Below are 27792 nucleotides of genomic sequence, written 5' to 3'. Positions count from 1 at the left end.
TATGGACAGAATATGCACATAATACACCCACAATATGAATACACCCAGAATACGCACAGAATACACACAGAATACACCCAGAATATGCACATAATACACCCACAATACGAATACACCCAGAATATGGACAGAATATGCACATAATACACCCACAATGCTAATACACCCAGAATATGGACAGAATACGCACAGAATACACACAGAATACACCCACAATACGAATACACCCAGAATACGCACAGAATACACCCAGAATATGGACAGAATATGCACATAATACACCCACAATATGAATACACCCAGAATACGCACAGAATACACACAGAATACACCCAGAATATGCACATAATACACCCACAATACGAATACACCCAGAATACGCACAGAATACACACAGAATACGCACAGAATACACCCAGAATACACACAGAATACGCACAGAATACATACAGAATACGCACAGAATACGCCCAGAATACGCACAGAATATGCACATAATACACCCAGAATATGGACAGAATATGCACATAATACACCCACAATATGAATACACCCAGAATACGCACAGAATACACACAGAATACACCCAGAATATGCACATAATACACCCACAATACGAATACACCCAGAATACGCACAGAATACACACAGAATACGCACAGAATACATACAGAATACGCACAGAATACGCCCAGAATATGCACAGAATACACCCAGAATACGAATACACCCAGAATACGCACAGAATACACCCAGAATATGGACAGAATATGCACATAATACACCCACAATATGAATACACCCAGAATACGCACAGAATACACCCAGAATAGACCCAGAATATGGACAGAATATGCACATAATACACCCAGAATACGCACAGAATACACCCAGAATATGCACATAATACACCCACAATACGAATACACACAGAATACGCACAGAATACATCCAGAATACGCACAGAATACACCCAGAATATGCACAGAATACACCCAGAATATGCACAGAATACACCCAGAATATGGACAGAATATGCACATAATACACCCACAATACGAATACACACAGAATACGCACAGAATACACCCAGAATACACACAGAATACACACAGAATACGCACAGAATACACCCAGAATATGCACAGAATACACCCAGAATACGCACAGAATACACCCAGAATATGCACAGAATACACCCAGAATACACCCAGAATAAGCACAGAATACACCCAGAATACGCACAGAATACACCCAGAATATGGACAGAATATGCACATAATACACCCACAATACGAATACACACAGAATACATCCAGAATACGCACAGAATACACCCAGAATATGCACAGAATACACCCAGAATATGGACAGAATATGCACATAATAAACCCACAATACGAATACACCCAGAATACGCACAGAATACACCCAGAATACGCACAGAATACACCCAGAATACGCACAGAATACACCCAGAATACACCCAGAATACACACAGAATACACCCAGAATACGCACAGAATACACCCAGAATACGCACAGAATACACGCAGAATACGCACAGAATACACCCAGAATATGCACAGAATACACCCAGAATACACCCAGAATAAGCACAGAATACACCCAGAATACGCACAGAATCCACCCAGAATATGGACAGAATATGCACATAATACACCCACAATACGAATACACCCAGAATACACACAGAATACATCCAGAATACGCACAGAATACACCCACAATACGCACAGAATACACCCAGAATACGAATACACCCAGAATACGCACAGAATGCACCCAGAATACGCACAGAATACACCCAGAATACACCCAGAATATGGACAGAATATGCACATAATACACCCACAATACGAATACACCCAGAATACACACAGAATACACCCCGAATACACCCAGAATACACCCAGAATACACCCAGAATACGCACAGAATACACCCAGAATAAGCACAGAATACACCCAGAATACGCACAGAATACACCCAGAATACACCCAGAATATGGACAGAATATGCACATAATACACCCACAATATGAATACACCCAGAATACGCACAGAATACACCCAGAATATGCACATAATACACCCACAATACGAATACACACAGAATACATCCAGAATACGCACAGAATACACCCAGAATATGCACAGAATACACCCAGAATATGGACAGAATATGCACATAATACACCCACAATACGAATACACCCAGAATACGCACAGAATACACCCAGAATACGCACAGAATACACCCAGAATACACCCAGAATACACCCAGAATACGCACAGAATACGCACAGAATACACCCAGAATACACCCAGAATACGCACAGAATACGCACAGAATACACCCAGAATACGCACAGAATACACCCAGAATACACCCAGAATACGCACAGAATACACCCAGAATACGCACAGAATACACCCAGAATACACACAGAATACACCCAGAATACGCACAGAATACGCCCAGTATACGCACAGAATACGCACAGAATACGCACAGAATACACCCAGAATACACCCAGAATACACCCAGAATACGCACAGAATACACCCAGAATACACCCAGACAGGGCCGGTTTTAAACTAGATAGGGGCCCTGGGCAAAGTTGAAGGTGGGGCCCCAAATGCTGAAATATTTTAGCAACAATTTAAGGTCCCCATACACCCAGAATACGCACAGAATACACCCAGAATATGGACAGAATATGCACATAATACACCCACAATACGAATACACACAGAATACATCCAGAATACGCACAGAATACACCCAGAATACACCCAGACAGGGCCGGTTTTAAACTAGATAGGGGCCCTGGGCAAAGTTGAAGGTGGGGCCCCAAATGCTGAAATATTTTAGCAACAATTTAAGGTCCCCATACACCCAGAATACGCACAGAATACACCCAGAATATGGACAGAATATGCACATAATACACCCACAATACGAATACACCCAGAATACGCACAGAATACACCCAGAATACGCACAGAATACGCACAGAATACGCCCAGAATACACCCAGAATACGCACAGAATACACCCAGAATACACCCAGAATACACCCAGAATACGCACAGAATACGCACAGAATACACACAGAATACACACAGAATACACCCAGAATACACACAGAATACACACAGAATACACCCAGAATACACCCAGAATACGCACAGAATACACCCAGAATACACCCAGAATACACCCAGAATACACCCAGAATACACCCAGAATACACCCAGAATACACACAGAATACGCACAGAATACACCCAGAATACACCCAGAATACGCACAGAATACGCACAGAATACGCACAGAATACGCACAGAATACGCACAGAATACACACAGAATACACACAGAATACGCACAGAATACACCCAGACAGGGCCGGTTTTAAACTAGATAGGGGCCCTGGGCAAAGTTGAAGGTGGGGCCCCAAATGCTGAAATATTTTAGCAACAATTTAAGGTCCCCATACATGTTACTCTTTTGTTGCTGGTACCTGTTGCTCCTGGTGGGTTTGGCCATCAGCGTAAGGTGTATGGGGCTCTCTGGACAGTCCTCTGACAGATGATATCAGTGGACATAGGGGGTCGGGCTTGATGGAAAATCAACGCCCAACCTCTTTGTTCTCAGAGAGATAAGCCGCCATCAGATCTGTATGGCTATGGCTTTCCCCTCTCATAGAGAACACAGGAACACTCAGATGTGCTAAATTTCTGTGTATGGGGAGGATGGGACCGGATGGGAGAGATAATTGTCAGCTGAAGGATTGTTCAGCCAGCAGTTATTGGAAGTGTACGGCCACTTTTAAGGCCGTATTACACGGCCTGATATTCCGCAGAAGTGAGCGCCAATCTGGTAGAATGGAGCTCGCTTAGAGAGCCTACTACAGCAAAAGCTATGGAGGAGATTTATCAAACTGGTGTAAAGAAGAATTGGCTCAGTTGCCCCTAGCAACCAATCAGATTCCACCTACTTAGAATCTGAGTGATGAAAGGTGGAATCTGATTGGTTGCTAGGGGCAACTGTGCCAGTTTCACTTTACACTATGTTTGATAAATCTCCCCCTATGTGTATATATACAGTATATCATTAGTGATGTGTGTGCAATCCTTGCTGTATATAGTAAACAATAAAGATATATACTACCTGATCACGTTCCCCGGTGTCCTCAGGCCATGTCTGTGATATATACTACCTGATCACGTTCCCCGGTGTCCTCAGGCCTTGTCTGTGATATATACTACCTGATCACGTTCCCCGGTGTCCTCAGGCCTTGTCTGTGATATATACTACCTGATCACGTTCCCCGGTGTCCTCAGGCCATGTCTGTGATATATACTACCTGATCACGTTCCCCAGTGTCCTCAGGCCATGTCTGTGATATATACTACCTGATCACGTTCCCCGGTGTCCTCAGGCCATGTCTGTGATATATACTACCTGATCACGTTCCCCAGTGTCCTCAGGTCATGTCTGTGATATATACTACCTGATCATGTTCCCCGGTGTCCTCAGGCCATGTCTGTGATATATACTACCTGATCATGTTCCCCGGTGTCCTCAGGCCTTGTCTGTGATATATACTACCTGATCATGTTCCCCGGTGTCCTCAGGCCTTGTCTGTGATATATACTACCTGATCACGTTCCCCGGTGTCCTCAGGCCTTGTCTGTGATATATACTACCTGATCATGTTCCCCGGTGTCCTCAGGCCTTGTCTGTGATATATACTACCTGATCATGCTCCCCAGTGTCCTCACAGAGCGATATAGTCCCATTCGGACAATTTTCGCTCCATGTATTAGGGCCCTTACTCAGTTCAGAAGGTTACATGCCGGGACTGCCGCTATATGCCGGGACTGCCGCTACATGCCAGGACTGCAGCTAGTGGTGTAAACACAAGAACTATTTATATGAATTGCTTTAAAAAAATAAAATAAAAAAATCACTATAATCAGAACCAAATCTTACCTCCATACCGTTATTGAAGAAAACACACTATATATAGGCCAATATTACCACCATAAAGTGACCGCCCCATAATGACTCTATATACACTATATACAGACCAATATTACCGCTATAGACTGACCACTGTATAATGAATGACTCTATATACACTGTATACATACGAATATTATGTGGCGGTCACTATGGCTGTACTATTGGTCTGTATACAGTGTATATATAGAGTCATTATGTGGCAGTCAATCTATGGCAGTAATGACTATATATACATTATATACAGACCAATATTACGGCCATAGACTGACCACTGTATAATGACTCTATATACACTGTATGCAGACCAATATTATGTGGCGATATACAGACCAATGTTACCGTCATAGACTGACCACCACATAATGACTCTATATACACACTATATACAGACCAATATTACCGCCATAGATTGACCACTGCATAATGACTCTGTATGCAGACCAATATTATGTGGCGATCACTCTATGGCTATACTATTGGTCTGTATATAGTGTGTATATAGAGTCATTATGTGGTGGTCACTGTATGGCGGTAATATTGGTCTGTATATAGTGTCATTATGTGGCAGTCAATCTATGGCAGTAATGACTCTATATACGCTATATACAGACCAATATTAATGCCAAAGAGTGACCACTGCATAATGACACTATATACAGATCAATATTACCGCCATACCGTGACCACTGCATAATGACACTATATACAGACCAATATTACCGCCATACCGTGACCACTGCATAATGACACTATATACAGACCAATATTACCGCCATACAGTGACCACCACCTAAGGACTGAATACCACCTTATTTTTTTCTCAATAAAATACACTGTATTGCCTTATACACATAGGAGCTGCAGCCAATCAGCGGCCTCAGTGGTCACCGGCAGCAATTACATAGGACACACACACACCATTATATATATATATACACACACACACACACACACCATTATATATATATACACACACTCACACACCCATGAAAACACATTATACAGATACAAACCACCCAGTCCACACACTATACACAGGACATGTAACACACACTACATTCATGCATTATACACCTACATTCATACACATTACACACTACATATACAGTATACTTACTCCCTCTAGCATGCTGGGTGTAGTGGTGCATCTCCCTCATGTTCCTTGCAGCAGGCTGTCATCCTCACCCAGCAGCCCTCTCCTCCATCGTCCCGACAGCTCCACACCAGAGCAGGAAGTCATGTGCAGTGAGAGGAGCTGGAGGGAGGGGGAGGGGGAGCAGACACCGAGCCCAGCGTCCTGCAGCCTCTGTGTGACCCCTGATAGCAGCAGCCGGGGATCACTGCCAGACGCTGGAGGACGCTGTCTGTGCTCTCCTCTCCACTGGAACTGCGGTAGGGGGCCCCTGGGGGATGGGGGCCCTGGGCATTTGCCCTGCTTGCCCCCCCCCCCCCCCTAACGCCGGCCCTGCACCCAGAATACACCCAGAATACGCACAGAATACACCCAGAATACGCACAGAATACACCCAGAATACGAATACACCCAGAATACACCCAGAATACGCACAGAATACACCCAGAATACGAATACACCCAGAATACGCACAGAATACGCACAGAATACGCACAGAATAAACCCAGAATACGCACAAAATACACCCAGAATACGCACAGAATACGAATACACCCAGAATATGCACAGAATACGCACAGAATACACCCAGAATACACCCAGAATACACCCAGAATACGCACAGAATACACCCAGAATACACCCAGAATACACCCAGAATATGCACATAATACACCCAGAATACACACAGGAGTCAACACCCCAAACTATAACCAAGTCCTTAAATGCATTGTACCCCAGCAAAATTGTAGGACAGCAATAGTTTCCCACAGAATAGAGATGAGCATATCCCGAGCACGCTGGGGTCCGTCCAAACCTGTGTACAGCGTGTTATTACCAGTTTATCAAGCAGGCGGTTATAGGGCTCCCGGCCGGACAGCATCGGGTAACCAAGATGGTGCTCTGCCTCATATAGACAATCTCCCAATCTTGTTGCACGGTATGATGAAGATGCGGCACTCACCATAAAGTCTTACGCCCCTAAACCTGTAGGATGTGTAGAGACTATTGTAGATCTATAATAACAGGTGGAGGGTCATTACTAGTGTCCATAACAGCGACTCCAATGTACTGCGTTCTGCAGGGCAAGAACTGGTTGAATTACCCCGATGTGTGTCTTTTGCTTCAGAGAGAAGCGCGCTGGAATATCCAAACAGATGCGCTCTGCCCACTCGGCCCGCACATCCGTAACAACCTTAGTGTCTTTTTGTGATGCACTGTAATAAGTATATTATGCTCTCGAGTTGTTTTATTTATTGGTGTACTGTCACTTTAAATGTTGTTATATGTATGCAGTTTTGTTACAATGTCTGTACTGAAGTGTATTTCTATAGTACGTATGGACGTGATGACGGACCACTTGGCCGTTGTTGTGCACACACATGTGAAATGGTCGTCACTTTAGTGGAGCACACCAGCATCTATGTTGTAACCTGCTGAGCACCAGGGTTTATTTTGTGAAGATTTATGGTGAGTGCCGCATCTTCATTCTACCTTGTAACAACACATTCTTCCCTGTATCCCACTACGCTGTCAGTGCATTATAATCCAGGCTCCAGGTATCTGCTACGTCTATAGTCTCATCTCACGTCCCTACACAAAGAGCAAGAACACAAAGGCCTCAGACATGAATCCGGGTCACTCACCTGCGGCTCCTTCACTTACAGCTTAGTATTTGCTTTATGTTTCGACCTGACTTGTGAGGTTGACGCATTCCGACCTTTAACCTCCCCTCTTGCTTGTTATATATGTGCTACTTTTATGGTAAAGCTGCCCAGAGTGACAGCAGCCGCCAGCCCTAAATAACTGCAGACGGCTCTGGCAGCCGCTTATAGTGCAAACTATTTCACATTCACATTTGAACCCAAGACGCCGGATCCTTCTACCCCCCCCCCCCCCCCCCCCCCCCCCCCCCCCCACACACATTATCAGATCTGGCCAGTATATATATATATATATATATATGTTCTGTATGTGTGCTGTTCTCCTCACTTATCTGTATGTTATTCAGATGTTTTATAACTGCATTGTTTACATTCATTCCTTGTTGTATTCATTACATGTATTCTTGTTGTGCTGCCATCTGCTGGCCAAGAGTTTAGACTCCCCTCCATTTTCGCATTTTTTGGTTCGTCCCTCAGTGGGTGTGTCTTATAGCCCAGTCTCCACGTCACTTCCTGTAGCAGGCATTCTTCATCCTGCTTCTGACTGGAGAAGTAGTGCTTGCTTGGGCTTATCAGAGTCATAATCTTCTGACCAGAAATTACAAGTGTCAGCAAGGTATCTTCTAGGAAAGCAGCAACAGCCCAATATAACTACTATACCGCATCTGTGACTAAGCTGTATGTGAAGTTATTAAACTACGTTCTGCTCAATTTCCTACTCTACCTGACGCTTATTCTGGTTCCTGTCTGCCTCATATGCTGGAATACAAGGTAGGAATCTCCAGTCAGGCCCACTAGTCAGATAAACCTTCACTCGCCGCATGTGGGGACAGAACAGTCAGAAGATTCACTTAAAAAGCCCAAAATCACAGCTAGAAATTGCCTGTAACCCAGATCAGTCAGAGGTCTCCATAGCAACAAGCACATGGTCAGCTAATCTGAGACAGCACGTCTGGACAGGCCTCAGGACAAGCACAGTGTGTGTCTGCTGTATTCTACACCTGCATAGAAGTCTTCCACAAAGCATCCCAAGCTGTTTCTCATATCTTACATGAACCTTTCACCACTCAGTAGAAGCACAGTTTGTGTGTGAAGCTCCCTCAGACCATACCCCTCCTAAGAGACTTGCTGCATACTACCTCCCGTTGGTCTGACCACCCAGACTTGAAAACCCCACAAATCACTCAAATAACGCTGGGAATCATATCGGGGTGTCCTAAAGAAGCTGTGCTGCGATTTTCAGACCCCAATTCCAAAGTTAATTTTCTTAAAGAGACAGTACACTTTAAATCAAAATGGCCGAAAAGCATCCCGAGCAACTCCCCAGTGATAAAACACAGCAAGGACAAGTCGATAGTGATGATTTGGAACAGCAGGAAGCAGGACTCACACTTCCAACAGACCAAGTTGTCCGACCAAGACGCTCTCTCAAACCGACACTAAAAGTAATTGAAAATTATCATACTGCTAAAAATGAGCTCTGTGATGACCTGGAAGAGAGATGGGAACGAGTTACCTCCCTCATGGCAAGTTTTCAATCCTTCAAGGGTGACGCAGAGAGTCAACAAGATGCTGTTGCACGGCTGAATACAGAGCATGAAAGATATAAGAGACTGTTTGCAAAGTATATTACCTTCTTAAAAGCCTCTAATATCGATGAAGCCTTAACAGAGCTGATCAAGGCAGAATCATCAGAAATAGAAAGAGACGCCATGGTGCAGAATGCTAAAGATAAAGCGGAGCTCCGTATCTCTCATCTACAAGAGACTAGATTGCACAGATCAAATTCATCTAAACGTTCATCACGGTCATACAGATCCTCGTGCTCAAGAAGCTCAGTCCTGAGTGACAGAATACTAGAGGCCCGCATAGATGCAGAGCAATCCAAAATAAGACGTGCCTTCAGAGGAAAAGAAGTAATGGCAGAGGCTCAGATAAAGATTCTTCAAACAGAGATGGAAGAGGAAATTGCATTGGCCAAAGTAAAAGTACTTGAGCAAGCAATGAGCCAAAGTCTCGGTCCAGTTTGCTTGCCACAAGAAACAGACAATCCTGTTGATCGCACCAATGACTATGTGCTGAATCAGTTACCTGCGGCCCCCCCTATTTCTAGCACCATTCAAGCTGACAACACTGAAATCTCCAAGTCAGCTCTACCTGCAGCTACGGTGCCACCTATAGCACCCGCACGAACTGATGATCGTCACCCAGATGTGCCTTCTCAAGGACAACTATCACAGGAAGATGGTTACCGAGTGTTTTCTGGCCTAGTCGCGCAGCACAAGCAGCGGTCGTCAGAACTTATAGAGGCTAAACCACAGCTCAACCCTGCAGCGACATCATTCTACCCTGGAACATCTCACCCTTTCACGCCAACCAACCCATACGCCCAAGGGGTACAACGAGTTGACACGGCAACAAGAAGTGAGAAAACAGATATATCTGAGTTCGCAAGGTACATGGTTAGCAGGGAGCTGATCAACACCAGTCTCTCCAAATTTGACGACCACGCAGAGAGCTACAGAGCCTGGAAAGCAACCTTCAAAGCTGCCATCGCCAACCTCAACCTTACCGCAGAGCAGGAGCTTGATCTCATGGTCAAATGGCTGGGCCCTGGCTCTACAAATCGCATCAAGAGCTTAAGGACTGTCTATGTGGGACAAGCTGAAGCAGGTCTTGCCGCTGCCCGGCAGAGACTTGAACGTACCTTTGGCAGTGCCGAAGCAATAGAGAAAGCCCTATTCAAGAGACTGCAGAACATCCCAAAGATTAATCTGAAGGAAGTCCACAAGCTTCAGGACTTAAGTGATCTGCTCATGGAACTGGAACTTGCTAAAAGAGATCCTCGTCTATCTGGACTATGCTATCTGGATACCGCCCATGGAGTAAACCCAATCGTCACAAAGCTGCCATATAGTTTGCAGGAGAAGTGGGCAACATCAGTCTCAAGATATAAGAGAGCACATGATGTCACCTTTCCACCATTCATCCACTTCTGCAGGTTCATCGATGAACAGGCCCAGATGAGGAATGACCCCAGTCTTGACTTCCTGGAGCTCAACATTCCAGCTGCATCATCAAGGTATGAAGGTGTCACACAGAAACACAGAGACTTTAAGAGCTGTGCGAGTGTTAGAAAGACTAACCTGCCACCACCTGCAGCATCCACGGGTAAACACCAAACTAACTCATCAAGAGACAAGTCCTTTAATCGTGAATGTCCCATTCATAAAAAACCTCACTCACTAAATAAATGCAGAGGCTTCAGGTCCAAACCCATACAGGAACGCAAGAAAATCCTCACTGAGCTAGGAGTATGTTTCAGATGCTGCGCCTCATTGGAGCATATGGCTAAGGACTGTAAATCTGCCATTAAGTGTGAGGAGTGTCACAGCGACAGACATGTCACGGTTATGCACCTAACCCCACCCACCAGCGATTCATCGGCTGCAGTTACCAGTATTCCCACTACAAGCCATGGCGGGGAGCCTCAGAATCGTGCTAACTCTACCACTGATGTTTCCTGTTCATGCTCGGAGGTATGTGGGGAGAGCCAAAGGGACAAATGTTGTGCCAGAATATGTCTGATCAAGGTTTACCCAGAAGGACAACCAAAAAAGGCTCTAAAAATGTATGCAATCATTGATGACCAGAGCAACCGGTCCCTAGCCGGACCTAAATTCTTTGAAACCTTTGGGATCGAGGGACCCACAAAACCCTATACCTTAAACACCTGCTCAGGCAGCATAGAGACTTGTGGCAGAAGAGCACAGGGATTCACCGCTTCTCCCATCAATGGAGACACAGAGATACCCTTACCTACACTGATTGAATGTGACCAAATACCTGATCACAGGGATGAGATTCCTACCCCAGAAGCTGCATTTCACCAACCACACCTAAGGCACCTGACCAGTGTTATCCCACCCTTGGATATGGACGCTGAAATTCTACTCCTGCTTGGCAGAGACAATCTAAGGGTACACAAAGTGCGTCAGCAGTGTAACGGTCCTGACTATGCCCCATACGCCCAGAGACTGGACTTGGGATGGGTAATCATTGGGAATGTATGCTTGGATCAATCAGGAATTGACTCCTTTAAGACTTACGTGCACAGGGACGGACGCACATCTTGCATCAAGCCGTGCCCTCATCACTATAAAGTCAAAGAGAAACCGCCAGACCTCATACAGCTGCCTGACGTCATTCCCTCCCCCTATGCTGACAACTTGGGGAGATCAGTGTTCCTCACAACGAAGGATGACGATAAAGTAGCATTGTCAGTAGAGGACAGAGACTTTGTCAAGATTATGGACAGTGAATTCTCTAAGGAGGAAACCAATCACTGGGTTTCTCCACTACCGTTCAGAGCATCCAGGGTAAGACTCCCAAACAACCGGGAACAAGCTTTGCAAAGATTTAACTCTCTTCAGCGTTCCCTAAACAGCAAGCCTGAAATGAGAGAACACGTTGTCACGTTTATGGAAAGAATATTCCGGAACAACCATGCAGAACCAGCTCCATCTTTGAAGAAGAACGAGGAGTGCTGGTACTTACCTTCATTCGGAGTATACCATCCCAGAAAACCTAATCAAATTAGGGTTGTATTTGACTCAAGCGCCAAACATCAAGGTGTGTCTCTTAATGACGTCCTTCTCACAGGTCCCAATCTGACAAATAACCTTGTCGGAGTCTTGATGAGGTTCAGAAAAGAGCCTGTTGCCATCACCGCTGATATTGAACAGATGTTCCACTGCTTCATAGTCAGAGAGGACCACAGGAACTTCCTCAGATTTCTGTGGTACAAGGACAATGACACCACCAAGGAGATGATGGAGTACCGCATGAGGGTACATGTATTTGGGAACAGCCCTTCACCTGCTGTAGCGACTTATGGCCTTCGCAGAACCGCCAAAGAGGGAGAGTCCCAGTATGGAAAGGATGCCAGAGACTTTGTAGAAAAAGACTTCTACGTAGATGATGGACTCAAATCATTACCTACTGAAGAAGAGGCAATTGATTTACTTAAAAGGACTCAAAACATGTTGTACCAAGCCAAACTACGGCTACACAAAATCGCTTCAAACTGCCTGGCTGTCATGAGAGCCTTCGAGTCAGATGATCATGCTCCTGGATTCAAGGACATAAACCTGGGACAAGACGATCCACCAGTGCAAAGAAGCTTAGGCCTGAGGTGGGATCTGTCCGCCGACTCCTTTGGCTTTCAAGTAAGTCGTGCAGACAAACCCTTTACTAAACGTGGTGTGCTGTCAGTTGTGAACAGCCTATACGATCCACTGGGATTTGTGGCGCCCATTACCATACAAGGTAAATCCCTACTGAGACAGCTTTCTGAAACCATCAAGGATTGGGATGCCCCCCTTCCTTCTGATAAGGAGCAAAAGTGGGAAGCCTGGAAGCAATCTTTGTATGCTTTGGATCAGATCCACATCCCAAGATGCTATGTCAAAGCCTCACTTACTGCCAGCAAGGGGAAAGAACTGAATATTGGCACCAAGCCCATCCAAGATCAGCTGGCAGAGAAGGGTTGCACCTGGATTTTCAATCCTCCTCATAGTTCCCACATGGGAGGCGCCTGGGAAAGGATGATCGGGATCTCACGCAGCATCTTGAACTCTATGCTTATGGATGTGAATTCTTCAAGACTCACACATGAGACTCTGGTTACTCTTCTCGCTGAGGTTTCCGCCATCATCAACTCAAGACCCCTTGTTCCAGTATCAATGGATCCTGAAGCACCAGCTATACTGACTCCAGCTACTCTTCTCACCCAGAAAACTGGGAATCAACTGACGCCAAGTAGAGAGTACACTCATGGAAACATCTACCAAAAACAGTGGAAACATGTACAACACTTAGCGGATTACTTCTGGAACAGATGGCGAAAGGAGTATCTTGTGATTCTTCAAGGAAGAAGAAAATGGCAATACCAGAAACCAAACTTGAAAAAAGGAGACCTCGTATTGATGAAGGAACAACAAACCGAAAGGATGGACTGGCCTATGGGACTAGTTACAAAAGTTCTTCCCAGCAAGGATGGCAAGATCCGGAAGGTGGAGTTGAAGATCTCCAGGAAGGGTGAGACCAAACGTTTGCAAGGCCTATCAACGAACTGATCCTGATATTGCCTGTTGAGGATGTTCCTGGCGGATGAACAGGACTGAACTTTCCTTTAAAGAACTTTATCCCTCAGTTATGAAACAGGATTATCTCACTGTTTATATTGCATATTAACATGTTTTGTTTCAGGTTCTGCACTATATTTCATAGAAATTAGTTTATAGTGAAATCCCCCTAAGGGAATTTCAGACGGGGAGTGTGCTGTTCTCCTCACTTATCTGTATGTTATTCAGATGTTTTTATAACTGCATTGTTTACATTCATTCCTTGTTGTATTCATTACATGTATTCTTGTTGTGCTGCCATCTGCTGGCCAAGAGTTTAGACTCCCCTCCATTTTCGCATTTTTTGGTTCGTCCCTCAGTGGGTGTGTCTTATAGCCCAGTCTCCACGTCACTTCCTGTAGCAGGCATTCTTCATCCTGCTTCTGACTGGAGAAGTAGTGCTTGCTTGGGCTTATCAGAGTCATAATCTTCTGACCAGAAATTACAAGTGTCAGCAAGGTATCTTCTAGGAAAGCAGCAACAGCACAATATAACTACTATACTGCATCCGTGACTAAGCTGTATGTGACGTTATTAAACTACGTTCTGCTCAATTTCCTACTCTACCTGACGCTTATTCTGGTTCCTGTCTGCCTCATATGCTGGAATACAAGGTAGGAATTCTCCAGTCAGGCCCACTAGTCAGATAAACCTTCACTCGCCGCATGTGGGGACAGAACAGTATGGGCACCCTAACGTTCCCAGTATTGGTGTCTCCAGTGAAGACCCCGTCACCTCTCTATTGATTGATAACACTGGTCAACAAATTTTCAAAAGTTGTTTGGTTCAGAAATAAAATTCTCCATTTCTTAATGATTTTTCTGTGCTGAATTCAAATTTCACAAAGAAAAATGTGAATTGTCTCTAGTTTCTATGATATCGGAGAGTTCTCATGTTCCTGTTTTGTGAATTGTCTCTAGTTTCTATGATCTGGGAGATTTCTCATGTTCCTGTTTTGTGAATTGTCTCTAGTTTCTATGATCTGGGAGAGTTCTCATGTTCCTGTTCTGTGAATTGTATAGGATACAGTATAATAGCCGACAGATTTATTACCTCTGCATCATAAGGAAGCTCGGTTACTGTTCATAAACTCCTGAAATATATTCATAGGAAACTTAGTTCTATCTGAAATCAACTACAATTTACAGGCAGATCCAAGAATTTTTACAAATTAAGGCTATGTTCACACGGCGTGCGAGACCGGCCGTTCCGTGACCCCGGTTGGGTAATCTTAAGTACCGGCCAGATGATCTTTCCAGCCGCGGAGCTCTGATACGGGTGCATCAGCGGGCGCCCATATCAGAGCTTCCCATAGCCCACAGTGAAGCGAGCGTCCGGAGCCGCTTGCTTCACTGTGTGAACTGAAAGGTCTTTCTGCGGCCGAAATTCACTGAATTCCGGCCGCAGAAAACTCACATGTCAGTTCTTTCCGGCGCCGCACAGATCCCATTGAAAATAAGGTTATGTTCCACCCCTCAAAACTACAGCCGTAGTTCTTTGTGAACATAGCCTAATTCTGTTTATTGAATTCTGGGATGTCGCTCCCTATTCAATGGCTACTCAGCGCATTTACACCTGTCTTTTGTATTCATACATGGGATTGTCTCTGATAACTGTCCAACAGTAATCTGCAAGCATTGATGGCTTCCATTTACCCCGATACCTTAGGATAGGTTCACACAGCGTTTTTTTCGGATACATTTTTTTCATAAATTTTTTGCAAAAAAACTATGCATTTGTGTGCATCAGTTTTGAAAAAAAAAAAATGGATCGAAACGGATCCGTTTTTTTTAACGGATACAAAAGTAGTGTTGACACTACTTTTGTGTCCATTAAAAAAAAACGGATCCTTTTTTTTATAATGAAAGTCGATGGAAAAGCAGATCAAAACAGATGCACACAAATGCTTCAAGTTTTTTCATGCGTTTTTTGCAAAAAACGGATGAAAAACACAGATAGCAGAAGCAGTGTGAACCTAGCCTTATACCATAACTATTGGTCATTCTAAGATGATGCAATATACCAGTTGATGATGCAATACTGATGATGCAAACTTTTATTAGAATTGTATCACAGGCTGTGAGAAGTATAGAAAGGACGTCTATATCTTGAAAATTACAGACAATTTAAAAATTTGAACATCATTTTCGATCTCAGCCCCAAGTTCAACTGTTTTCATGTCGGAACCTTTTTGGCTGTTGACCAGTGTTATCAGTGTAAAAGATGGAGCCGGCTCACCACTCCCTGGAAGCGCCTGTCCCACCTCACCACTCCCTGGAAGCGCCTGTCCCACCTCACCACTCCCTAAAAGCGCACGTCCCACCTCACCACTCCCTAGAAGCGCCTGTCCCACCTTACCACTCCCTAGAAGCGCCTGTCCCACCTCACCACTCCCTAAAAGCGCCTGTCCCACCTCACCACTCCCTAGAAGCGCCTGTCCCACCTCACCACTCCCTAGAAGCGCACGTCCCACCTCACCACTCCCTAAAAGCGCCTGTCCCACCTCACCACTCCCTAGAAGCGCCTGTCCCACCTCACCACTCCCTAGAAGCGCCTGTCCCACCTCACCACTCCCTAGAAGCGCCTGTCCCACCTCACCACTCCCTAGAAGCGCCTGTCCCACCTCACCACTCCCTAGAAGCGCCTGTCCCACCTCACCACTCCCTAGAAGCGCCTGTCCCACCTCACCACTCCCTAGAAGCGCCTGTCCCATCTCACCACTCCCTAGAAGCGCCTGTCCCATCTCACCACTCCCTAAAAGCGCCTGTCCCACCTCACCACTCCCTAGAAGCGCCTGTCCCATCTCACCACTCCCTGGACCAGCCCAGACCATTACTGATCATGTTGACTGTTTCCCACCTCCCGTCCGCTGTGAATTACTTTGAGCCGCTGCTATACTTAATACTTTTACTTAATCGCCATGAAAAATCATTCATCTTATCAACATATTTCTAATATCCCCTGCTTGCCTGATGAGCGGCTCAGGCCAGTGTCACCTCTTGGTGAATATGGCGGGCTACTCGGGGGCGGGGCCTAATGTAAGACTGGCCTACAAGTCCACCGCTCTTCATAAATGTTCCCCCCCCATTGTCTCCCATCCTTTGACCCCTATATTAATAAATATAGAATGAAGCAAAGAATAAAAGGAGAACTTACCTATAACTCCACAGTAGGACTGGTGACCGCTGCTTTGGTTCCCTGCAGTTTTATCATCGGTCGTTCTTTTTGTTCTGTACACTCTATGGGCGTTGCTTGTCTCCCCAATAGTCCCATTCACAGGCTCAATGTAGATGAAATCCTCATTCATTTGGATGAAACCCATCTAGCGAATACAGAAATACATCATACTGCTTGAATAGAACTTGCACATCTATCTAGTGAATGCACGTCAGCTCGTGTAGATGGAAAATTAGGAAAATTTTCAGCACAAATGAGCCAATGAGAATGAGCCAATGAGAGTGAGCCAATAAGAATGAGCCAATAAGAAAGAGCCAATAAGAATGAGCCAATGAGAGTGAGTCAATAAGAATGAGCCAATGAGAATGAGCCAATGAGAGTCAGCCAATAAGAATGAGCCAATGAGAATCAGCCAATGAGAACATTATCATTTATTGAATATAATTCTGATAGCCGGCCCTCCTCCTCCTATACTTGTGCACGTCCTCTTATATCCGTCATCATAAATGTGGTTGATATCATTCTGCATCAGTAACGTCTAATAGATTGTCTGGGGAGAGAGGCGCTTGTCTTCTGCTCAGGCTTTAAAGAGGTCGTCCAGGGAAAATAAACTTGTCCCCTATACACAGGATATGCACAGGATAGGGAAGAAGTCAGAGATTGTGGGGGGTCCGACCTTTGTACCCCCTGCCCATCCCCGTATCGCCCCCCGGCTTCTGTGTTATGAATAGAGCGGCGGGTACAGCACATGACCCTCTATTCATTCCTATGGAGGTGTTGGAGAGAGCTGAGTACAGGACTTTCCAGTGGCTCCATGGGAATGAATAGAGGGTCACGTGCCGAACCCGCCGCTCTATTCATAACATAGAAGCCGGGGCCCGACGCAGAGATGGGGGGGTGTTACGAAGGTCGGACCCCTGCGATCGTTTAATTGTCCCCTATCCTCTTTAAAGGGGTTCTCCAGTGCTACAAATAAATGGCCACTTTCTTCCAGAGACAGCATGACCCTTGTCTCCAGATCAGGTGCCGTTTGCAGTTAAGCTCCATTCACTTCAATGAAAATGAGTTACAAAACCTACACCCAAGCTGGAGGCAAGAGTGGGGCTGTCTCTGGAAGAAAGTGGCCATTTTTGTGTAGCGCTGGATAACCCCTTTAAGGCTCTCTGTTATCGCCTGCATAACATATATATTCCTGCTGCCATATACTGTATGTACTGTACTTGCTACCTTCAGACTATTATTCTCATACAACTTTTTAGCAATAAAATAATGGTAGAAAAGTGACTTTTTGTGTCCTACATGTATCATACAGAAAAAAGAACAATTATTTAATGTTTGATGAGTTCTATAAGAAGTTTCAGACTACCATTCACTGCCATGCACTATATATATATATATATATATATATACATATATATATCTGACGCGTATACATGGCAGGTCTGGAGGACTTGAGAAGACCCCCGGCTGCCACTGAAACCCATCAGTACCCAGCAGTGGTGTTGCAGGGCTGACGATGGGGTCACGGACACCTTCAAATCCATGACACACGAAAGCCAATTTGACTCCTGTGTGCAAGGGGTTAAATAACCAGGATGGGTTTATCTGGTCCCCGCAGTCAGTAGAGGAGCCCGACTGTCTACTGGAAGCCAAGCTCCTGCCATCTCAGAGACTGGCACCGGGCAGCTGGGCATAATAAGGCGACGGTCTGGCCCAACTCCACTCAGTGACTGCTGTTAAAGCTGCATGGCTGGTGGCTAAGGGGTTAATGTATAGATGTCTGTAGTGAGGGTCAACGACCAGGGCTTCTCCATAAGAAGCCACATATGATAACCTGTATACAGAGTAGACGCAGCCGCCTATAAAGCGTTATCGCTGAGAAGGAAGCTGGCATCACAAAAAAAGATTCTGGTGCTTCACGTTTATGGAAACTTCCCTGGTATCCTGATCGCTTTAAGATGTCTGGAATCAAAAGAAAGAAGACGTGAAAATCTTCCTGGAATGCACAGGCCACATCTGGAGGAGCCTCCAAAGCTTTGGGACTATTTACTAGCAGAGTCCAGAGAATAACCCAGGAAGGTGTCGGAGCCTCCCATCCCGTCTATCAGCTTGGTACGGCCGTCTCCTCTCTGCTATACAGTATACTGGAGGTGGAGTCTTCTGGCGTCCATGCTAACATTGTCTGGCGTCTATGCTATCATTGTCTGGCGTCCCTGCTATCATCGTTTGGTGTCCAAGCTATCATTGTTTGGCGTCCATGTTATTATTGTTTGGCGTCCATGCTATCATTGTTAGACGTCCATGCTATCATTGTTGGGCGTCCATGCTATCATTGTCTGCCGTCCATGCTATCACTGTTTGGCGTCCATGCTATCACTGTTTGGCGTCCATGCTATCACTGTTTGGCGTCCATGCTATCTTTGTTGGGCGTCCATGCTACCATTGTTTGGCGTCCCTGCTATGATTGTTGGGCGTCCATGCTATCATTGTTGGGCATCCATGCTATCATTGTTGGGCGTCCATGCTATCATTGTTGGGCGTCCATGCTATCATTGTTTGGCTTCAATGCTATCATTGTTTGGCTTCCATGCTATCATTGTTGGGCGTCCCTGCTATCATTGTTGGGCGTCCATGCTATCATTGTTGGGCGTCCATGCTATCATTGTTGGGCGTCCATGCTATCATTGTTTGGCGTCCATGCTATCATTGTTGGGCGTCTCTGCTATCATTGTTGGGCGTCTCTGCTATCATTGTTGGGCATCCCTGCTATTATTGTTTGGCGTCCATGCTATTATTGTTTGGCGTCCATGCTATCATTGTTTGGCTTCCATGCTATCATTGTTGGGCGTCCCTGCTATCATTGTTGGGCGCCCATGCTATCATTGTTGGGCGTTCATGCTATCATTGTTGGGCGTCCATGCTATCATTGTTGGGCGTTCATGCTATCATTGTTGGGCGTCCATGCTATCATTGTTTGGCGTCCATGCTATCATTGTTGGGCGTCTCTGCTATCATTGTTGGGCGTCTCTGCGATCATTGTTGGGCATCCCTGCTATTATTGTTTGGCGTCCATGCTATTATTGTTTGGCGTCCATGCTATCATTGTTTGGCGTCCATGCTATCATTGTTGGGCGTCCATGCTATCATTGTTTGGTCAATTTTATGATTGTTAAAAAAGCAGCGGCCACAAAACGGATCCAGCGAGATTTTTAACAAAATTCTGCGAGTCGGGCGCTGAGGGGCTTTTCCTGTAATAGACCGCAGTGTCAGCGAGTATTGTTGGTTTGGCGCATTGTATGGTCCATCCAGATAACTGCGTCCCAGGACCCAGCTAGCAGCATAGACGATGTTCTGTTACCTCTATTATACTTGTTTCATATAAGGAAGTAAATTACTCCAGGTGTGAGAATAAAAGATGCTGCTATAATATAATAGTACAAGACTGTGGGCTACAGGGAGATATAATCCTAAAGTAACCCAACCACCAAAGCCAATCAGTAAGAGCTATGACTACAGTATAATATCACAGACCCCCCAACCTTATAGCCAAAGCCAATCAGCTATCACTGTTTGGCGTCCATGCTATCATTGTTTGGCGTCCATGCTATCATTGTTTGGCGTCCATGCTATCACTGTTTGGCGTCCATGCTATCTTTGTTGGGCGTCCATGCTACCATTGTTTGGCGTCCCTGCTATGATTGTTGGGCGTCCATGCTATCATTGTTGGGCATCCATGCTATCATTGTTGGGCGTCCATGCTATCATTGTTGGGCGTCCATGCTATCATTGTTTGGCTTCAATGCTATCATTGTTTGGCTTCCATGCTATCATTGTTGGGCGTCCCTGCTATCATTGTTGGGCGTCCATGCTATCATTGTTGGGCGTCCATGCTATCATTGTTGGGCGTCCATGCTATCATTGTTTGGCGTCCATGCTATCATTGTTGGGCGTCTCTGCTATCATTGTTGGGCATCTCTGCTATCATTGTTGGGCATCCCTGCTATTATTGTTTGGCGTCCATGCTATTATTGTTTGGCGTCCATGCTATCATTGTTTGGCTTCCATGCTATCATTGTTGGGCGTCCCTGCTATCATTGTTGGGCGTCCATGCTATCATTGTTGGGCGTTTATGCTATCATTGTTGGGCGTCCATGCTATCATTGTTGGGCGTTCATGCTATCATTGTTGGGCGTCCATGCTATCATTGTTTGGCGTCCATGCTATCATTGTTGGGCGTCTCTGCTATCATTGTTGGGCGTCTCTGCGATCATTGTTGGGCATCCCTGCTATTATTGTTTGGCGTCCATGCTATTATTGTTTGGCGTCCATGCTATCATTGTTTGGCGTCCATGCTATCATTGTTGGGCGTCCATGCTATCATTGTTTGGTCAATTTTATGATTGTTAAAAAAGCAGCGGCCACAAAACGGATCCAGCGAGATTTTTAACAAAATTCTGCGAGTCGGGCGCTGAGGGGCTTTTCCTGTAATAGACCGCAGTGTCAGCGAGTATTGTTGGTTTGGCGCATTGTATGGTCCATCCAGATAACTGCGTCCCAGGACCCAGCTAGCAGCATAGACGATGTTCTGTTACCTCTATTATACTTGTTTCATATAAGGAAGTAAATTACTCCAGGTGTGAGAATAAAAGATGCTGCTATAATATAATAGTACAAGACTGTGGGCTACAGGGAGATATAATCCTAAAGTAACCCAACCACCAAAGCCAATCAGTAAGAGCTATGACTACAGTATAATATCACAGACCCCCCAACCTTATAGCCAAAGCCAATCAGCTATCACTGTTTGGCGTCCACGCTATCATTGTTTGGCGTCCATGCTATCATTGTCTGCCGTCCATGCTATCATTGTTTGACGTCCATGCTATCATCGTTTGGCGTCCATGTTATCATCGTTTGGCGTCCATGCTATCATTGTTTGGCGTCCATGCTATCATTGTTTGGCGTCCATGCTATCATTGTTGGGCGTCCCTGCTATCATTGTTGGGCGTCCATGCTATCATCGTTTGGCGTCCATGTTATCATCGTTTGGCGTCCATGCTACCATCGTTTGGCGTCCATGCTATCATTGTTTGGCGTCCATGCTATCATTGTTTGGCGTCCATGCTATCATTGTTGGGCGTCCCTGCTATCATTGTTGGGCGTCCATGCTATCATTGTTTGGTGTCCATGCTATCATTGTTAGACGTCCATGCTATCATTGTTTGGTGTCCATGCTAATATTGTCTGGCGTCCATGCTATCATTGTTTGGCGTCCATGCTATCACTGTTTGGCGTCCATGCTATCATTGTTGGGCGTCCATGCTATCATTGTTTGGTCGCTGAGGGGCTTTTTCTGTAATAGACCGCAGTGTCAGCGAGTATTGTTGGTTTGGCGCATTGTATGGTCCATCCAGATAACTGCGTCCCAGGACCCAGCTAGCAGCATAGACGATGTTCTGTTACCTCTATTATACTTGTTTCATATAAGGAAGTAAATTACTCCAGGTGTGAGAATAAAAGATGCCGCTATAATATAATGGTACAAGACTGTGGGCTACAGGGAGATATCTGTAAGGAGACTAAAAAATACAGAAAAATAATAAAACAAATCCTAAAGTAACGCAACCACCACAGCCAATCAGTAAGAGCTATGACTATAGTATATCACAGCCCCCCCAACCTTATACCCAAAGCCAATCAGTAAGAGCTATGACTATAGTATAATATCACAGACCCCCCCCCCCACCTTATACCCAAAGCCAATCAGTAAGAGCTATGACTACAGTATAATATCACAGCCCCCCCCAACCTTATACCCAAAGCCAATCAGTAAGAGCTATGACTACAGTATAATATCACAGCCCCCCCCCCAACCTTATACCCAAAGCCAATCAGTCACAAGTGACAGCTGTCTATTAAAAAGTCTATCAAACGGCCAATAAAAGACATTGTGTAGTCGTGGCCTATTACTTCGGTTCAGTCGTTGTCCTGATTTGCAAGAGAATAGGATTCGTGTCCCGCTACTGCCCCCCCCCAGCTGCTGATTGACAGCTGTCTGCCTATACACAGTACATATACACACTATAGATGACTGCCAATCAGCAGCCAGTGGGCAGAGGGAGCTGGTGCTCATGAATATTGAGGACTACTGAGCACATAGATAATGGAGGGGACTAGTTATTGTCCTTGTTATTCAGGTGGAGATGTAAGTGATCCATCATTCTGCTCAGCTTCTCGGACCATTAGATAAACCAGCAGAAACCTGCTGACAGGGTCTCTAAGTTTATAGAGAAGATACAAGGACGCTTTGCATGAGTAATACTACCAGCTGATACTTCTATGGTGGACATAGAGGACTCTTTTACTAAAATAGATATAAATCTGTGTACAAAGTCCGTGAATGTGACGGCCGCTGTGTCCGGCTGGCTTTGTGCCATTCCCAAAGAGCGCTCTCAGTGTAGCTCCATGGTCTTTACCATTTACCAGTGACCCAAGAGATGCCAAAGCAGGGAACAAAGGGGCAGAGCGCTGAATCCAGGAACAGGTCCAAGTATAGGCTGAGGTCGTGTGGGAGGTCGGTATAAGTATTCTCAGTGCTGTTTATTCTGCCCAGCAACAGTAATGTATTCAGGGAGGAGGAGCTGGGGGAGGGGCTGAACTGGGGTAGGAACTAGGAGGGGAGGGTCTAAGCTGGGGGGAGAGAGGAACTGGGGGGAGGAGCTGAGCTGGGGGGAGGAACTAGGAGGGGAAGGGCTGAGCTGGGGGAAAGCTGAGCTGGGGGGAGGAGGAGCTGAGTTGGGGGGGTGAAGGGGCTGAGCTGGGGAGGACGGGCTGAGATGGAGAGGAGGAGAAGCTGAGCTGGGGAGAAGAGGAACAGGGGGGAGGAGCTGAGCTGGGGGGGAGAAACTAGGAGGGTAGGGGCTGAGCTGGGGGGGAGGAGCTGAGCTGGGAAGGAGGAGGAGCTGAGCTGGGGAGAAGCTGAGCTGGTAGGGAGGAGATGCTAGACAAGAGGCCATTGTGGAAGCATGGAATAAAGGGTTGACTTCAGGGGTTCCCTGCACCTTCACTACAACTGGCGACGAGGATTAAGAATCATTAACTATGGACAAATGTGAAGCTCTCTTGCTAAAGGGCCCGAGCCGTCCATTGTGGACATACCCATCCGCTGGAATTCCACTACTATGCCTTACCTGGGAATAAGCATAACTAAATCTCCAGCCAAGCTATACTCTCAGAACATACACACATGTCAAAAATCTAGAAACCTGCAGTCTGGAAGAAGTTTCCCCTTACATTCATGGGCAGAGCCAATTCACTAAAGATGGTTGAAATACCCAAGCTGTTGTACATTTTCCAATCCTTGCCAATACATCTCAGACCTAAGGATGACAGGAGGATAAACTTTCTATACAGATCCTTCATATGGGGCTCTAAAAAGTCTAAAAAATTGCCTACAATATTTTGCAACAAACAAAACTACATGGTGGCTTAAATTTCCCAAATATACAAAAACTGAACCTAGCCTCCCAATTTCGTATCATCCGGGACTGGATCCAGAACACAGTGGTCCACACAGACCTATCGGTGGACAGTCCCATGGCACTCCCGTACTCCCTATCCAATCTGCTACACACCACTTACTCAAACTTGCCCTCCGAGATCAAAGACAACCTACTGTTAACCTCCACCTGGAGGTCCTGGTACAAAATGAGGACATCACTCCATTTACACCCGACTTGCTCGCTGTTTATCACGCTGATAGGCAACCCTAACTTCCAAAATGGACACCCCCACCCGCTGTTCAAAACCTGGCACCAAAGAATACTCACTACCATATATCACTTAACTGACATTGCCAAAAAAGCACCCTTAACACTGCAAGACCTACGGGATAAGTATCCAGAAGTTACCTTCCCCCAATTTGCGTATCTCCAAGCTGCAAGCTTCCTCTGCAAGTACCTAAAACACCTATCGCCAGAGGAATGGGACATTACATTCCACACAATAATGAAGAGACCCACAGCGACTAAACAACAAACATCTCACACGTATTGCTACCTCCACTCTTCATTGGACTACACAACCCAAAACACAGGGTTGTCTCAATGGCTTCACCATTTCCCAGACCTGACGATACCGGACCTCCTCACCATGCTGGAATACTCCATTAAAATGCTACCAGCGGCAAGATGGAGATGACCCTACGCATATTTTACCGCTCATATATTTCCCCGACAAGGGGCTATAAAATGGGAGTATTCCCCACATCCTCATGTTTTAAGTGTGGAGCACCGGAGGTGGACCTCACACACTGCTTATGGCAGTGCCCGATCATCCAGGGATTCTGGAAGATGGTGGAAAACTTTGTACCATACAACGCACATTGGGGGGTCTTTGGGTGGATAGACCCTAAACAATTTAAATGCGGGCGGGGACCGAGAAAACTTTTACATCTATTATCTGCAGCGTATGGATCCTGCAGGTATGGATCTCGCCACAGCCACCGTCCCGTAAACTATTCCTCGACAAATTATTGTTTATATTCCGAATGGACTGGGTGGAAGCAGTAATACTGAAAGAGCACAGGGTGGAAAAGTTCTTCCTAGTCTGGGAAAGCTTCATAGCGACACTACCCAATAGAATCCAAGAACAAATAAAACGGACCTTCCGTCAAACGACCTGGTGCCTCAACCGTGAATTAGTTGGTGACCCCCCGCTGTAATCTCCTTCTCCCAAGCAGAGCAGTACCTCAGAGCACTGGAGACTCACGGTCACGCCTCCCCTCCCATTTTTCCTTTTTACTGTTTGTTTGTTTGGTTACACATCTCACACTTCCTTGTGAATATGTTTTGCATTAGGCTTCTCCTCTCCAACTTCTCATTTTATGCCTCATATTAGCTCACTGCGATGAGCCTCACAATGTCCTAAAAGGAAAGTGATTGTTGTGGTTTTGTTTTTGTTTTTTTTCTCCCTACCCAAAAATCTATAAAAACAGTTTTAAAAGAATCGTCAACTAAAGGTATTTCTGCAATACAGCAACCTGTGTACTAGGGCTGGGCGATTAATCGAATTAATTCGATTAATCGTCCAGAACGTTGAAATCGATTTGATTTTTTGTGAAAATCGTAAATTCGATTTTCACAAAAAATCATTTCGGGCTGCGGTGCCGGGGAAGAGCTGAGAGAAGGGGGGTTGCGGTGCAGGCCGGCGGGAGAGCCGTAGAGGGGCGGTGTGGGTGAGCGGGGAGAAGATGCTGGGTGGCCAGGCTGGAGAGGGGCGGTGCAGTGCCGGCGGCCTCCAGCCACTGACAGCGCCGCCGCTGATCTGCCCCCGCCCCTTCCACTGAGCGTCCCACTCCCCTCCCGGCCAGATATGGAGGTCCCGGGTCTGTGGAGGAGGAGGCCGCAGGGACTACAGTTGGTGGTGATCGCGGCGCTGCTCGTCCTGGAGCTATACAGCGGGATCGGGGGGCTCGGTGCAGACCCCCGTTCCCGCTGTATAGCTCCGTGACCCGCAGCTATGCGATCACCACCTACTGTAGTCCCTGCGGCCTCCTCCTCCACAGACCCGGGACCTCCATATCTGGCCGGGAGGGGAGCGTGTGTGTGGAGGTGAGAGGAGGAGGAGATGTATGTGCCCTCCTGCTCCAATCACCTCCAGCTGCACCAGTCACCCCCCAGTCCCCTCAGTGTCCCCCCAATCCCCTCTTTGTTCCCTCCGTGTCCCCCCCCAGTCCCCTTCAGTGTCCCCCCCCAGTCCCCTTCAGTGTCCCGCCCCCAGTCCCCTTCAGTGTCCTGCCCCCCGTCCCCTTCAGTGTCCCCCCCAGTCCCCTTCAGTGTCCCGCCCCCAGTCCCCTTCAGTGTCCCGCCCCCAGTCCCCTTCAGTGTCCCCCCCAGTCCCCTTCAGTGTCCCCCCCCAGTCCCCTCAGTGTCCCCCCAATCCCCTCATTGTTCCCTCCGTGTCCCCCCCCAGTCCCCTTCAGTGTCCCCCCCAGTCCCCTTCAGTGTCCCCCCGTCCCCTCATTGTTCCCTCAGTGTCCCCCCCAGTCCCCTTCAGTGTCCCCCCCCAGTCCCCTTCAGTGTCCCCCCCGTCCCCTCATTGTTCCCTCAGTGTCCCCCCCCGTCCCCTTCAGTGTGTCCCCCCCCAGTCCCCTTCAGTGTCCCCCCCCCAGTCCCCTTCAGTGTGTCCCCCCCCAGTCCCCTCATTGTTCCCTCAGTGTCCCCCCCAGTCCCCTTCAGTGTCCCCCCCCCAGTCCCCTTCAGTGTCCCCCCCCAGTCCCCTTCAGTGTCCCCCCCAGTCCCCTTCAGTGTCCCCCCCCAGTCCCCTTCAGTGTCCCCCCCCGTCCCCTTCAGTGTCCCCCCGTCCCCTCATTGTTCCCTCAGTGTCCCCCCCCCGTCCCCTTCAGTGTGTCTCCCCCCAGTCCCCTTCAGTGTCCCCCCCCAGTCCCCTCATTGTTCCCTCAGTGTCCCCCCCAATCCCCTCAGTGTTCCCTCAGTGTCCCCCCCAGTCCCCTCAGTGTCCCCCCAGTCCCCTCAGTGTCCCCCCCAGTCCCCTCAGTGTCCCCCCAGTCCCCTCAGT

At 46.6% G+C, this 27792-nt stretch overlaps 1 protein-coding gene across 1 annotated transcript in view; it reads right to left on the bottom strand.

Annotated features, from left to right (window-relative positions):
• The window catches only part of ADAMTS19 (ADAM metallopeptidase with thrombospondin type 1 motif 19), a 205051-nt gene that overhangs the window by 134559 nt on the left and 42700 nt on the right, over positions 1 to 27792 (bottom strand). The window contains exon 3 of the mRNA XM_069960685.1: positions 17194 to 17359. Within this exon, the coding sequence (XP_069816786.1) occupies positions 17194 to 17359 (166 nt within the window). The remainder of the gene's footprint in view (positions 1 to 17193; positions 17360 to 27792) is intronic.

The sequence above is a fragment of the Dendropsophus ebraccatus genome, chromosome 3 (assembly GCF_027789765.1).
Source record: "Dendropsophus ebraccatus isolate aDenEbr1 chromosome 3, aDenEbr1.pat, whole genome shotgun sequence".
NCBI classification, from domain to species: Eukaryota; Metazoa; Chordata; class Amphibia; order Anura; family Hylidae; genus Dendropsophus; species Dendropsophus ebraccatus.
The sequence above is the reverse complement of the archived record's forward strand: the minus strand, read 5'-3'. Positions and strand labels throughout refer to the sequence as shown.